A 13029-nucleotide genomic window follows, 5' to 3' on the forward strand; every position below is an offset into this window, starting at 1 on the left:
AAATAAACAATACTACTAATAGAGAGGCTGAGATAGGAGAAGCAAGATTTTAAGACCCTTATGTTGTAAACAGCAAGACTGTGAGCCACACTGGGCATAGCTTGAGCATGTAAGACTTTAAATCCTGACACACACACACACACACACACACACACACACACACACACACACAGATGGCTGGATTATATAGGGAAGAACCTCTGGGAGGAAGGGCCGCCCAGGTCCTGGGATGGAGAGTTTCGTGTAGGAGCAGAGTATGTCAGCCATACCCTGGAGCAAGTAGGGACTGAGAGATGCTGAGAACCTGGCAACTAGGTCTGTTTTGGCAGGTTAAATAAGGCGCCTCAGCCTTTTGTCCTGGGTTTGGTACCTCCTAGATAATGGTGTTTATTATCTATGTGAAAGGACATCACTCTGAGACTGGTTTGTATGCATGCAGTGTCTTGCTGCTCTTCTAATTATTGTGGAGCATGTGGGGAAGAATTAGTAGTTAAAAGGATCATTGGTGCGTTGAATTTTTTTCCTTTGATTTGGAGTTAAAAAACATTGTTAACTACTGTCTACTTTCTCCCCTTTGTATGTGTGTGTGTGGCAGAGACACAGACCCTGGTGACTGTCCATGATGACAATTTAATAGTAAGTAACTTTTGTGTGTATGCCCGCTTTGCGCTTGTGTAGCTTCCTTTTCTATGCCACCTCGGTGGTGGGAAAGCTATTGCTCTCCTTGGCTTCACACTCCCTGGCTTTTCAGTGTTGACCACGACAGTCTAACCATATAGGCCTGTTACTGATAGAAGGAGGATAAGACTGTGAGATGCCGGGCACATGCGGAGTGTGGAAAAGCCCCAAGAAGAAATGAGCAATCATCTCTCTTTGCAAATGTCACAACTATGTATCACTGTCGAAGGTTCCTTGACATTCTTTTCAGGTTTTTCACTTGAATTTTGTTGTGGTTTTGAAGCATGTAACCCAGGGTGGTCTTAAATTTACAAGGTAGCGAAGGATGACCTTGAACCCCCAATCTTCCTGCTTCTACCTCCACAGACCTGGGATGTCCATCTTATATTTTGTATTTTTTAAAATCATTTTTTCTGTAACAAGATACCATTTAAGAATACCCAGAGAATTTATGTGCTAAACTATTATGTACTGAACTAGAAAGAAAAAAAAAAAACAAAAACACTAAAAAGCCAGCTAACAATAGCAACTTGAAAATTCTTTGATGACTGGATATTGAGATTTCTCAGAGGGTAAAGGTGCTCGCTACACAGCCTGACTCACTGTGAGTGTGATTTTTGGAACTCATGATAGGAGAGAACTGACTCCTGCCAGTTGTCCTCTGATCGCCATTCCTGTGTCCTGTACCATGTCCTAGATACACACATTATGCATGTGCTAAATACACCAATAATTAACAGATAATAACAACAACAACAATAATAATAATAATAATAATAATAATAATAATAATAATAGTAAAAACAACTCTTTAGGTCCAGGTCTTGAGGCCTGCATTCAGTTAATTTGATCTCTTATTTGTGTGCTCACAGTCAGTGCTTGGCACCTTGAGCTTGAGTCTTCCCTCTTTGAGATGGTGACCACATCTAAGAATCTCTGTTGCCTACAAGTGCTTTGTACACAGGAAGCAATGTGTATTGATTAAATGGAGGACAACTTCCGAGATTTATTGAATTTTATTGTTTAGTGTTGTTGTATTGCTTTTAAATGTAGTTTTTATCTATTCTTAGATTATTTTGTACACGCATATGGTATATTTCAATAATATTCACTTCATCCCCCCCCCTTACAACTCCTCCTAGATCCCTCTCATGTCTCCTCCCAAGTACGTGTCTTCTTTTAGTTTTTGCTGTTCATAAGCTACTTATTCTAATTAGTACCTTCCGTATATGCATGAGTGGTTTGGTTTTTTGAAATAGGGTCTTGATATGTAGTTCATGGCCTCAGATTTACTGCTTTCCTGCCTTAGCCTCCTGAGTGCTGGGATTCCAGACATTCATCATCATGACTAGTTGGCTTATTTGTTTTAAAAGTGTCTCTACTAACATTGTCTTTGAAGGTGGAATGTGGACTTAATTTTAGAAGTAGGTGGATGTTGTATATGACTCTCTGGTATCATAAAGGAGAGAAAAAGCAATAGTATTTACCACTGACTGAGAATTTATTAAGAAACAGGTTCTTTGCTAATTTTCTCAAGAACCCCACAGGGTCACTGAGCTCTTGGAGATAGGAAATTTAAACCCACGACTGTGTAGTTGCAAAGTCCTGGCTCTTGCAACACTGCTTTTTGTGTGTGTGTGGATGGAAGTTTCCTTGAAAGACATCAAATATAGACATTCTGAAACTCCCTCCCTCTGAAAACAATTTTGAACCAGTTGGGTTCTACTCTAAAGCCTTGTTAGGGTTGGGAGCAGGTGAGATAAACTGTGACTCTTATATGTACAGCACTGAAGCGAGTATTTTACTTTCTTGTTAACTACAAATGTTAAGCTAATATTTGATATAATTAATATAAGGAGCTAATATAAGGCACTTCATTTCTTTGGTGACTGAGACTTGTCTAGAAGAAGACAGACCAAGGGTGGCTCGTTTCATCATTCCTGCCATCCTACGAAGCCATAAAGAAGAGTGGTCTGACTCTTGAACCATGAGACTGGTTGAACATATAACCAATTTCTGGACATCATGAGCTTGAATCCTGTTTTCTTTCCCCCAGAAAATGTTCACATGGGCTGATGAAATTAAGGACTCCAGAGAAACTATCCGAACTGCTGTCCATCTTGGAGTAGGCATCTCTGCTGGGCTGGCCCTGGCACTTATCCTTGGTGTTTTAATCCTTAAATGTAAGTTGCTAGATGTTGCTCATTTTTCTTTCTGATAAAGAGCTGTTACTGGACTGGAGAGGTGGCTCAGCAGTTAAGGGCACTGACTGCTCTTCCATAGGACTCAGGCTCAAATCCCACCACCCACATGGCAGCACACAACTGTCTGTAACTTCAAGATCTGATACTCTCATTTAGATATATGTGTAGGCAAAATACCAATGCACATAAAATAAAGGTAAATAAATAGGTAAATACATAAATAAATGGAACTGTTACTATAGGAACCAGTGCACACCTAGAAAGAAATACAGTCTTTCAAGGAAGCCTAGAGGTGTTTAGACTGATACTCATTTGTCTTTCCAAATGCTGCCAGTTCTGATAACTAGTAATCATTTGAAGTTTCTATGTGTCAGGAAGACTCTGTGCCCAGTGTTCTCCACTCTATCATCGTCATCTTGTGACCCAGGCAGTACTATTTGTTCCCAGTCTAGGGCAGAAGAACATAAAGCTTGCTGAGAGTGGCTGAGTTCTCAAGGTTTCATGATGAGCAAGACACAAAGCTGGGCCTTTGAGTTCAGGCAGACAACCAGGATTGGCTATCTTTGTATACAAAACTAATTTGGGGGCTGGTAGGATAGCTCAGTAGGATAAGGTATCTATTACAAGCCTGATGCCCTAAGTTTGATCCCAGGAACCCACATGGTAAAAGATGACAGACTTTTTTCCTCAGACAATCCTCTGGCCTTTACACATGAGCAGAAGTACTTGGGAACCCCTGCCTTCTCCTGTCCTGTCCTGTCCTGTCCTGTCCTATCCTGTCCTGTCCTGTCCTGTCCTATACCGATCTGACCTTTCCTCTCTTCTCTTCCCTTCCCTTCCCTTTCCATCTCCTCTCCTTTTCTCCTCTTTCCTTTCTTCTCCTTTTCTCATCTCCCCATCCTCTCTTCTGTCTCTCCCTAGTTAATTGAAAAAGCTATTCTATTTAAGTTATACATAAGCCAATGGTTAATAGGAAACCCAACATTACCACCTCTCTTTATGTGGGTTTCTATATTGCTTTCTCAAGCATCTCTCTTTAACAATGAACCATGATTGAAATTCCTGAGTTGGGTTTTCTCCTTACATTCCTCAGCACACATAGTTATTTGTCTTCATTTAAACAAATGACTTGGGGTTTGGGCACGTAATGTGCTTTCATACCATGCAGGAAGCTCTGGAGACCTATAAAACTAGGTGTGGTGGCATACACCTATAATCCCAGAACTCTCTAGAGCAGTGGTTTTCAACTTATGGTCACCTATCAAATATTCCATATATCAGATATTTACATTACAATTCATAATAGTAGCAAAATTACAGTTATGAAGTAGCAACAAAATAATTTTATGGTTGAGAGTCCTCACAACATGAGGAACTTCAGCTTATGAAGGTTGAGAACTACTGTTCTGGGGGTAGGAACAGGAGAATCAGAAGCTCAAGGTTATCCTCAGCCACACAGTGAGTTCCTGGCCAAGGCAGGCTGCGGGAGACCCAGTCTCAGGAAAAGGTTTTTCCAGTTTGGTTATTGTATGTGGAGACCATTATCACACTCGAGATCCAAACGTTCCCATCAGCCCAACCCTTTGCCCACTTTCATAATTGTGATGTACTTTCTTTTCTCTGAGAGCAGAAAAGGCTTTAATCAGAGTATAATACAGTCTATGAGTCTTTCTCCTTAACATACAACAAGGATGGTGACTGTAGGGTGATAGGCCATCTCTGGTGTTCACAGGACTGAAGGGAGTTGCTAAAAAATGGAATTTCCATTGGTAAAGCTGGAGCCATCTGAGAAAAACCAGAATAACTTGGTCTTGCCGACTGTGAACTGATATTGCTAGGGCTTTAAGGAAGATAGGTCCTGTAACTATGATACACAACCTCAGATATACTAGGTACAACTGATACCTGTCTGGGCAACCAGGTTGTTGATGGGTTGATGGTCTCTAAGTACGTTAGCCAAACAGGAAAAAAAAAAGCCTTTTTCTCCAGACAGAATTTCCTGCAGCCTACCCTGGCCTGGAACATACACATCCAAATACATACCTATGTGTTTGGAACATGTCCAAATTGATGGATATAGGCATTGAAATCAGCCTTACTTCTCCCTATTGTTTTTTGTGCCATTTTTTGTTAAACGGATTTTTCCAAGAAAGAAACAACCCCATACATCCTCACATGGGCTTGCTCATAGACTGCATTTAAACTGTGGGGAATGATCAATTGAATATGAAATTTAGAGGCCAGTAGATGATGAGAAGAGAAATGATAACATGCACTACTTTTGGAGTTCTTCCAAGACCTAGAAGTTAGGGATTTATGTAAAAGGTCAGAAAGAGATGGGCATTTTTCACTTAGAATCCCATCCCATGTTGGGGGAGCTCTTTCTCTTTTTCTTTTTTATCCTTTTTTTTTTTTAAAAAATAACATACATTTTATTCAATGAGACAGAAAACAGACTTAAACACTATTAATTTTTTCTTCCATTAATTTATTTATATATTCACTTTACATGTCAATCATAAACACCCTTTCTCCCAGTATCCCCTCATACAGCTCTTCCTCCAATCCCTCTTTCCTTCTCTTCAGAGAAGGGGGAGGGCCCCCTAGGTATCAACCCACCCTGGCATATCAAGTCACTGCAGGACTAGGCACATTCTCTCTCACTGAGGCCAGACAAGGCAGCACATTTAGGTGAACAGGACATCCAGAGGCAGGCAACAGAGTCAGGCACAGCCCCCAGTCAGCTGCTGGGGGACCTACATGAAGACCAAGCTACACATCTACTATATATGAGTAGGGTGGAGTGAGGGCTATGTCCAGCCCATGTATGCTCTTTGGTTGGTGGTTCAGTCCCCAAGGGTCCAGGTTAGTTGACTCTGTTGGTCTTCCTGTGTAGTTCCTACTCCTTCTAGATCCTTCAATTCTTTCCCCAACTTTTACACAAGACTCCCTAGGCTCCATCTGATGTTTGACTGTGGGTCTTTGCATCTGTTTTGGTCAGCTGTTGGGTGGAGCCTCTCAGAGAACATTTATTTTAGGCTCAAGCTATGTCTGCAAGCATAACAGAGTATCATTAAAATTGTCAGGGATTGGTTCTTGCCCATGGGATGAGTTTCAAATTAGGCAGTTATTTGTTGACCACTCCTCATATCTCTTTATCACCTTCTTTAATATCTTTCTGACAAGCTGGCTCCTAGTGTAGCTGTCTTTGCTCATTTAAGTACATGAAGCCCTTCATATAAGTCATATTGTATCCTTATATTTTGCATAGTTGAGAAATTATATATTCTTGAACTTGTGTTTTCACAGTTCTTTCCCACAGCCCTAAGAGCTGTCCTGAAGGTCACAGTGTTCACCATTTTGCTGAGATATACCCTCATTTCCTGGACTCATGCTGTGTCTAATTATCATAGAGTCATTAACCTTGGCAGGGAGAGCATTCCCTGAGAACTTTGTTGGGAGAACATCTCCTGAAGGAGAAACATAAAGTAAACTATATACATTATTATATAACCAAACCTCATGCTTAGCAACCATCAACACTTGTGGAGGCCCAAGTCCTGCTAGCTCTTCTCCAGGGGTGGGAACTGTGTCACACTGTCCCTTTCACATGGCAGGACTTGGCAATTTTATTTCTTATTTCAATTATCTTAGAAAAGTACTCTAATTGATTTTTCTTCTCCTGTTACTTAGGGTATTCCTATAAGAAAAAGAAGCTACAGAATTTGAGGTAAGAATAATGGAAGAGGGATTGGGAAAATGGGTATTGGGACAAGGATAAGAGGGTAAAAGATAGCTTTATTATTTGAGAAATTCTGAGTTGGAACTTTGAAATTTTAGGTTAGGCTTCCTTTATTTATAAAGGGAAATTTCAAGCTGTACACTTAGCTTCCTCTGTTCTAAAGCTGATATGTATAATTTGCCTCCTTATTGTTAGCAAATACTTATCTCTAGTTTCTAACAAACTGAGCCTTTAAATGAGTGTTTGCTATTTTAGGTTGCTATTAAATTGATAGAGAGAGAGAAAAAAAAAACCTCAATCAGCTATGGTCAGGGTTTTTATAGAACAGCCTAGGCATTTCCTATTGTGACAGTATATTAGCATGACCTGGGGACTAATCTTGCTGATTGATATAGGACATATCTAGAACAACTGAATCAGGATCTCGGGAGATGGAGCCTGAGGAGGTATTGTTCTCAAAGCTCTTTAGGTGATGCTCATTTCTCCACTCCTGACACACACACACACACACACACACACACACACACACACACACAGATTTTGCAGTTTCAGTAAGATTTAAGATTGCAATGCATTTCAAGGGAAATTATGATCATCTGCTGAATAACCATAGGAAACACATCTCAGAACCAACAAAATCCAGAATGTTCCAAAGACAAAATAATATAGCGTGAAAAGTCATTTAAATTCAAGTATGGTATTCAATTACCATTACCATTATTCTTCATTAGAAGTGAAACTGGAAACATAATATTCGTAGGTAGTGGTGACAGGGATCACTCCAGTTCCTGTGAAATGCTGCGCTCAGTTTAAGCTCTCTCTGTCTCTGTAACCCTGTGGCATTGACTATTGCAACTCCAACATAGTGCCTGATAAATACTAATAATCAACTCCAGTAAATGAATGATCTGGTGCTCCTCACAGCAGCCCTGCTGCAGGGCTCACATTTCTACAGATGAGAAAACTGAGGCATGAAGTTTCCTAATACCTGGCTTCTATGGCTATATGTATTTTTTTTTTCACTGCGGTAATCTGCAGATGCACAGGATGGTGTCTAACTGTCTTGAATTAAAAATTGCACTTGCATATAAGGGATGTGAAAACAGATGGAATACTAATTGGAAACAAGAGATGAAGATGAGGTGTGTGAATACAGGCGGAGTATAGACAGCCATGAAAAGGTCATCGTGAAACCCATAGTTAGCATAATAAATATAAAACGTAATACTAAAAAACATTTAAAACCCCAAGCCAAATGAGCAATCAAGCACCTCAAACAATGACAGCAACAAAACAAACAAACAAACAAACAAAACCAAATGAGTTTACCTAAGCCATGATGTTTGAGTCCTATAACACATTCCCTTTTTCGTTTTGAAATTGTTGGAGTGCACAGAGGGTTGAAATAGCAGTTCAAGGGCCATAAACCCCTTCACCTTCTCCTCCTACTTGACACTTGGAACATCTATGTTGTCTAATCCTCAGTAAGCATAGGGCTTTCTCTTAACCACTTGTAACTATACTGCATGCATTTTGACACATCCCAAACACTTGGGCCTATGAAGACTTAGAATCCGGACCTGTTGTTTTCATACCTAAGTCAATTAAGATCCATTTACATGTCCTTAATTGTTCTACAAACTCATGTCTGGGTTTCTTTCTTTCCTTCTTTCTTTCTTCCTTCCTTTCTTTCTTTCTTTCTTTCTTTCTTTCTTTCTTTCTTTCTTTCTTTCTTTCTTCCTTAGATATTTTCTTTTTTTACATTTCAAATAATATCCCCTTTCCCAGTTTCCCCTCTGAAAAAAACCCTATTCCCTTCCCCCTCCCCCTGCTCATCAACCCACCCTCTTACACTTCCTGGCCCTGGTATTCCCCTACACTGGGGCAAAGAACTGCCACAGGACCAAAGGCCTCTCTTCCCATTGATGACTGACTAGGCCATCCTCTGCTACATGCAGCTGGGACCATGAGTCCCACCATGTGTACTCTTTGGTTAGTGGTTTAGTCCCTGGGAGCTCTGAAGGTACTAGTTAGTTCATATTGTTGTTCCTCCTAAGGGCTGCAAACCCTTCAGCTCCTTGAATCCTTTCTCTAGCTCCTTCATTGGGGACCCTGTGCTCAGTCCAATGGATGACTGTGAGCCTCTACTGTATTAGTCGAGCACTGGCAAAGCTTCTCAGGAGACAGCTCCTGTTAGTATTGATAGAGTGACAGTTAGGTAGTTCAATGGAATAGAATTGATTCTTTCAATGAGCATCTAGTGAAGGGTCATGAGTGTCAACTGGCTGCTGTCTTTAGTGAATTATATGCTTTGAACTCTATTCTCTGTTGCCTGGGAAATTCTTCTTATCAACATCTTTATTTTGTTGTTATAGCCTTATTACACTGGCCAACTTGCCTCCAGGAGGGTTGGCGAATGCAGGAGCAGGCAGGATTCATTCTGAGGAAAATATCTACACCATCGAGGAGAATGTATATGAAATGGAGAATTCAAATGAGTACTACTGCTATGTCAGCAGCCAGCAGCCATCCTGACCGCTTCTGGGCTGCCACTTTTAAGGGCTCCCCTTCATTTCTGACTTCGGTATTTTCCTTTTTGAAAACTATGTGATAGGTCACCTGGCAACCTCATTAGAGGTTCTGTCCACAGCCACTGAGAAAAGAGTTCCTGTTTTCTGTGGATAATTAGCTCTCAAGAGGATTCAACTGTAACCCACTCTCCATTGAAATGTGCCATTTAACCTGGGTTTCAGGGATAGGATCTCCCATCCCAGAGACTGTAATCATGGATGTTGAAGCTCACATGTGCTTTCATACATTAGGAATGGTTAGTATGATGTCTTTGAGACATTGAGTTTTGTGGTATGTCCACAAAGCTCCTGAACAGGTAGGGGGAATAAAGGGCTAAGATAGGTAGGTGCAGTTCTTTGATGATGTTTGAAAATCTAAAGAAGCCAGTAGTTTTCATAGAAATTTCTGACCTTGAAAGATTAAGAAAAAGCCAGATGGCATACGATTAACATTACATAACTTGGGAACCTCAGGCAGGAAGGTGGTAAGTTCAAGGTCAGCCAGGGCTATGTTGGTAAGACTTTGACTCAAAAAAAACAAAAGAAGAAAATAGACATACAGACATCAAGGAGGGTGGAGATGTGGCTCAGACAGTGAGGTGCTTTTTGTACAAGCATGAGGAATCTGTGTTTGATCCCAGACCCCACATGAAAAAGCTAGGCATGGTAGTGCATGCTTGTAAACTCAAGAGATGGAGAGGTGAAGGTAAAGCAGAGGCCTGAGACTCGGGTGCCAGTCAGCTTAGCCTCGATGCTGAGTTCCAAATCCGAGAGAGTCCTTGTCTCAAAATAAGATGGACTAGGTTCCTGGGAAATTTCAATGGAGGTTGTCCTCTGGTCTCAGCAGAGACATGCGCATGAATCTGTACACACACACACACACACACACACACACACACACACATGGTCACACACAAAAGAAATAAAGAAAGGAAGGAAGGTAGAGAACAGGGCTAAATGATGATGCAGGTTCTATCTGTGCCTGCTACCTCCCTATACTGTGTATCTCTGCATGACTCTCCTCTGCCTCTGTTAAGACTCCTTCTGAATGGGAGCATGGTGGAGCAGACCAGTAATTAATTCCAGCACTCAGAAGGTTGGAGCAGGAGCATGGAGGGTTCAGGAGTACTGCCAAACTCTCCTACACAAGAAAAAGCTTGCCCACAGGCAGCTGCTGACTGTCAAAGGAAACCCTTTGCGAAAGACGAACCTTGCCTGTTGTGTGCTCAAAGGGAACCGACTCAGACAACTTCTCCATTCCTGGAGGAAACTGGAGCTGTGTTTCTGACGGAAGAACAACCAGTGACTGGGACACATGAAGGCAGAGCTCTTGCCGCAATCGATATAGTCAGCAAAAGATCCTCTGGGAGGACAGTGGTCACCGAATTTAATTTCCAAGCTGGAGGAGCTCAGTTTCATCTGGCTTAACAACTGCTTGCCCAGTGTGTGGGTCTGTGTTGGTTCCCACATATAACAGAACCAAATTAAATAGACCCAGAGTGAAAATATTAAGTGAGCAGAAAGGTAGCTTTGTTGAAAGATTTTTTTTTTTTTTTTTGCATTGGGGAGCTACTGTGAACATCAGAGGACATCTGTTAGCGAGGACACCGAAACCTGCCTGTTTAGTTATGGTTTTTCTTGTATGAATTTTGTTGTTTTAGGTTGTGTCTAGCTAGTCGTGGGGGTACTGGCTTTCTTAGGTGGGTATGGAAGGGAGACCATCTGGCAGAATCAATTAGAGGTAACAGCTCTCACGCAGCTGGGAAAACCTAATCTCAAATGTTTTAAAGTAATAAAACTGTACTGCTGAAGTACTTTGAGCATATTTAAGACAGATCAATGGTTTTCTCCACGGAGGTCCTTATCTGACAAAGTCTTTAAGCAAAGGCATGTGTACAAAGATGGTCACTGCTGTGGTGTTTGCAGGGGATTCTTTACATCAGTGGGGGGCGGTTGGTTTACACCGGGTATAGTTCATATTGATTGATAACTTGGCAGATATAAAATTGCCTTGGAAGTCAATCTCTGGCTGTGTCTGTGAGGCATTTTCTAGGTGAAGTGGGAAGACCCACTACATGTTTCCTGTCCTCATCAAAGAAAGTAGGTCAAGGTCAAGGTCAAGGTCACCAGAAGGAGGCAGTAACCTGGAACTAGAACCTTTGTTTTTAGAGCCGGGGTCACTTAAAATCAGGGATTTGGGATGGAGTTACTGGCACAGGAAAAATGAGGTGGTAAAAGTGGCCAGGAAATGGTAAAGGGGTCACTTAAAGGCTTCTACACGACAGGGTTTAAAGATGGTTCAGCGGTTCAGAGGGACAGCTGTACCATTTCGAGGACTATCGTTTGGAACTCAGCACCTATGCAACAAGGCTGGAATCTATTGCCAGCCTGTCACTTTGGTGGAGAGGGTCAGAGAGTGGGATGACTGGGCTTCCTGGCTTCCAGCCTAGCAGAGAAGCAGGAGAATGCTTGATTGTAGGGTGTAATAGTTTATGTCGATTACTAACTTGACAGGGTCTAAGATCACCTTGGAGATGAATCTCTGGCTGTGTCTGTAAGGTACTTTCTAGACTGGGTTCATTGAGGTGGGAAGACCTATCCTAAGTATGTTAATTGTGGAGGAAAGACCCACCCTAAGCATGGGTGGGGCTTTTTCAGGTGCTGGTGTTCAGGGAGAGACCCTGCCTTATAGAAGTAGAGAGAAACAGAGGAGGACACATGATTCCCTCTTCTAGTCTTTGTGCATGTGCTTAGGCACATATACTACACACACATGTGTATGTATGCACACACACACACACATGTATAACTCTTTAAAAAATGTAACACAAAAGCCAATTCACAGTAATATGAAAAATGAAAAGAAGTTACTATATACAAATAAACTCAAGAGAAATACAGGATGGTCAAATTAAAATGAATAAAAATAAAACACAAACAACAAGAAAAAAAGACTGATGGAATGACTCAGTCTAAGCCTCAGGACTTGAGTTGGATCCCCAAGTCCCTGTCAACTTAAGTTTGATCCCTGGATCCTATGGTGAAAGAGAGACCTGACTTCTGAAAGTTGACTTCTGACCTCTACATTCACACTGCCTGAGCCTATGCTCACACACTCATCATATATATATATATACACAATTACAATACATTGAGTTAAAAATTTAAAAAAATCTAAAGATTTCAAAGCTTATAGGAAGATTAGAGCTTTCTGGGATGCATGAGGCCCAATTTTAAAACAAAACAAAACAAAAGAGTGAAACCATCAAAAAGTGAGAAATCAAAGGCTAGCAAGATGGCTCAGCAATGTTTTACAACTATGAAGGCTGGAGTTTAGAGCCCAGCATCTGTGTAACAAGCTGGGTGACTTTCACATGCCTACAACCCCATCTATGAAGAGTGTGTGTGTGAGTGTGTGTGAGTATGTATGAGTGTGTGTGTGTGTGTGTGTGTGTGTGTGTGTGTGTGTTAAGAATCACCTGGCCTTGCTGGCCTCTAGCATAACAGAACAAATTTCAGACCCAATTCTTAGAAAGGCACTGCCTCAAAGGAACAAATGGAGAGAAACAGAGGAGGTCACTCAATGACCTGTTCTAACTAATCACCATGTGCTTGTGTGCACACACCCAAACACACACCAACAAACTGACTGACTAACTAACTTGGGGATTTGAATAGGAATGATCACCATAGACTCATGTGTTTGAATACTAGGTCCAGAGTGAATGACACTATTAAGAGGTGTGGCCTTGTTGGAGGAAGTATGTCACTGGCAGGTGTGTGTGTGTGTGTGTGTGTGTGTGTGTGTGTGTGTGTGTGAGGATTTAAAGTCTTA

General features: G+C 41.3%; 1 protein-coding gene across 2 annotated transcripts in view; it reads left to right on the forward strand.

The window, feature by feature from the left end:
• The window catches only part of Havcr2 (hepatitis A virus cellular receptor 2), a 23347-nt gene extending 12328 nt beyond the window's left edge, over positions 1-11019 (forward strand). For both annotated transcript variants that reach the window (XM_031353771.1, XM_031353772.1), the window contains 4 exons: positions 596-636; positions 2735-2861; positions 6576-6612; positions 9000-11019. In XM_031353771.1, the coding sequence (XP_031209631.1) occupies positions 596-636; positions 2735-2861; positions 6576-6612; positions 9000-9159 (365 nt within the window). In that variant the 3' untranslated portion in view covers positions 9160-11019. The remainder of the gene's footprint in view (positions 1-595; positions 637-2734; positions 2862-6575; positions 6613-8999) is intronic.
• The last annotated feature ends 2010 nt before the right edge of the window (positions 11020-13029 follow it).

The sequence above is a fragment of the Mastomys coucha genome, unplaced genomic scaffold (assembly GCF_008632895.1).
Source record: "Mastomys coucha isolate ucsf_1 unplaced genomic scaffold, UCSF_Mcou_1 pScaffold5, whole genome shotgun sequence".
Taxonomy (NCBI): domain Eukaryota; kingdom Metazoa; phylum Chordata; class Mammalia; order Rodentia; family Muridae; genus Mastomys; species Mastomys coucha.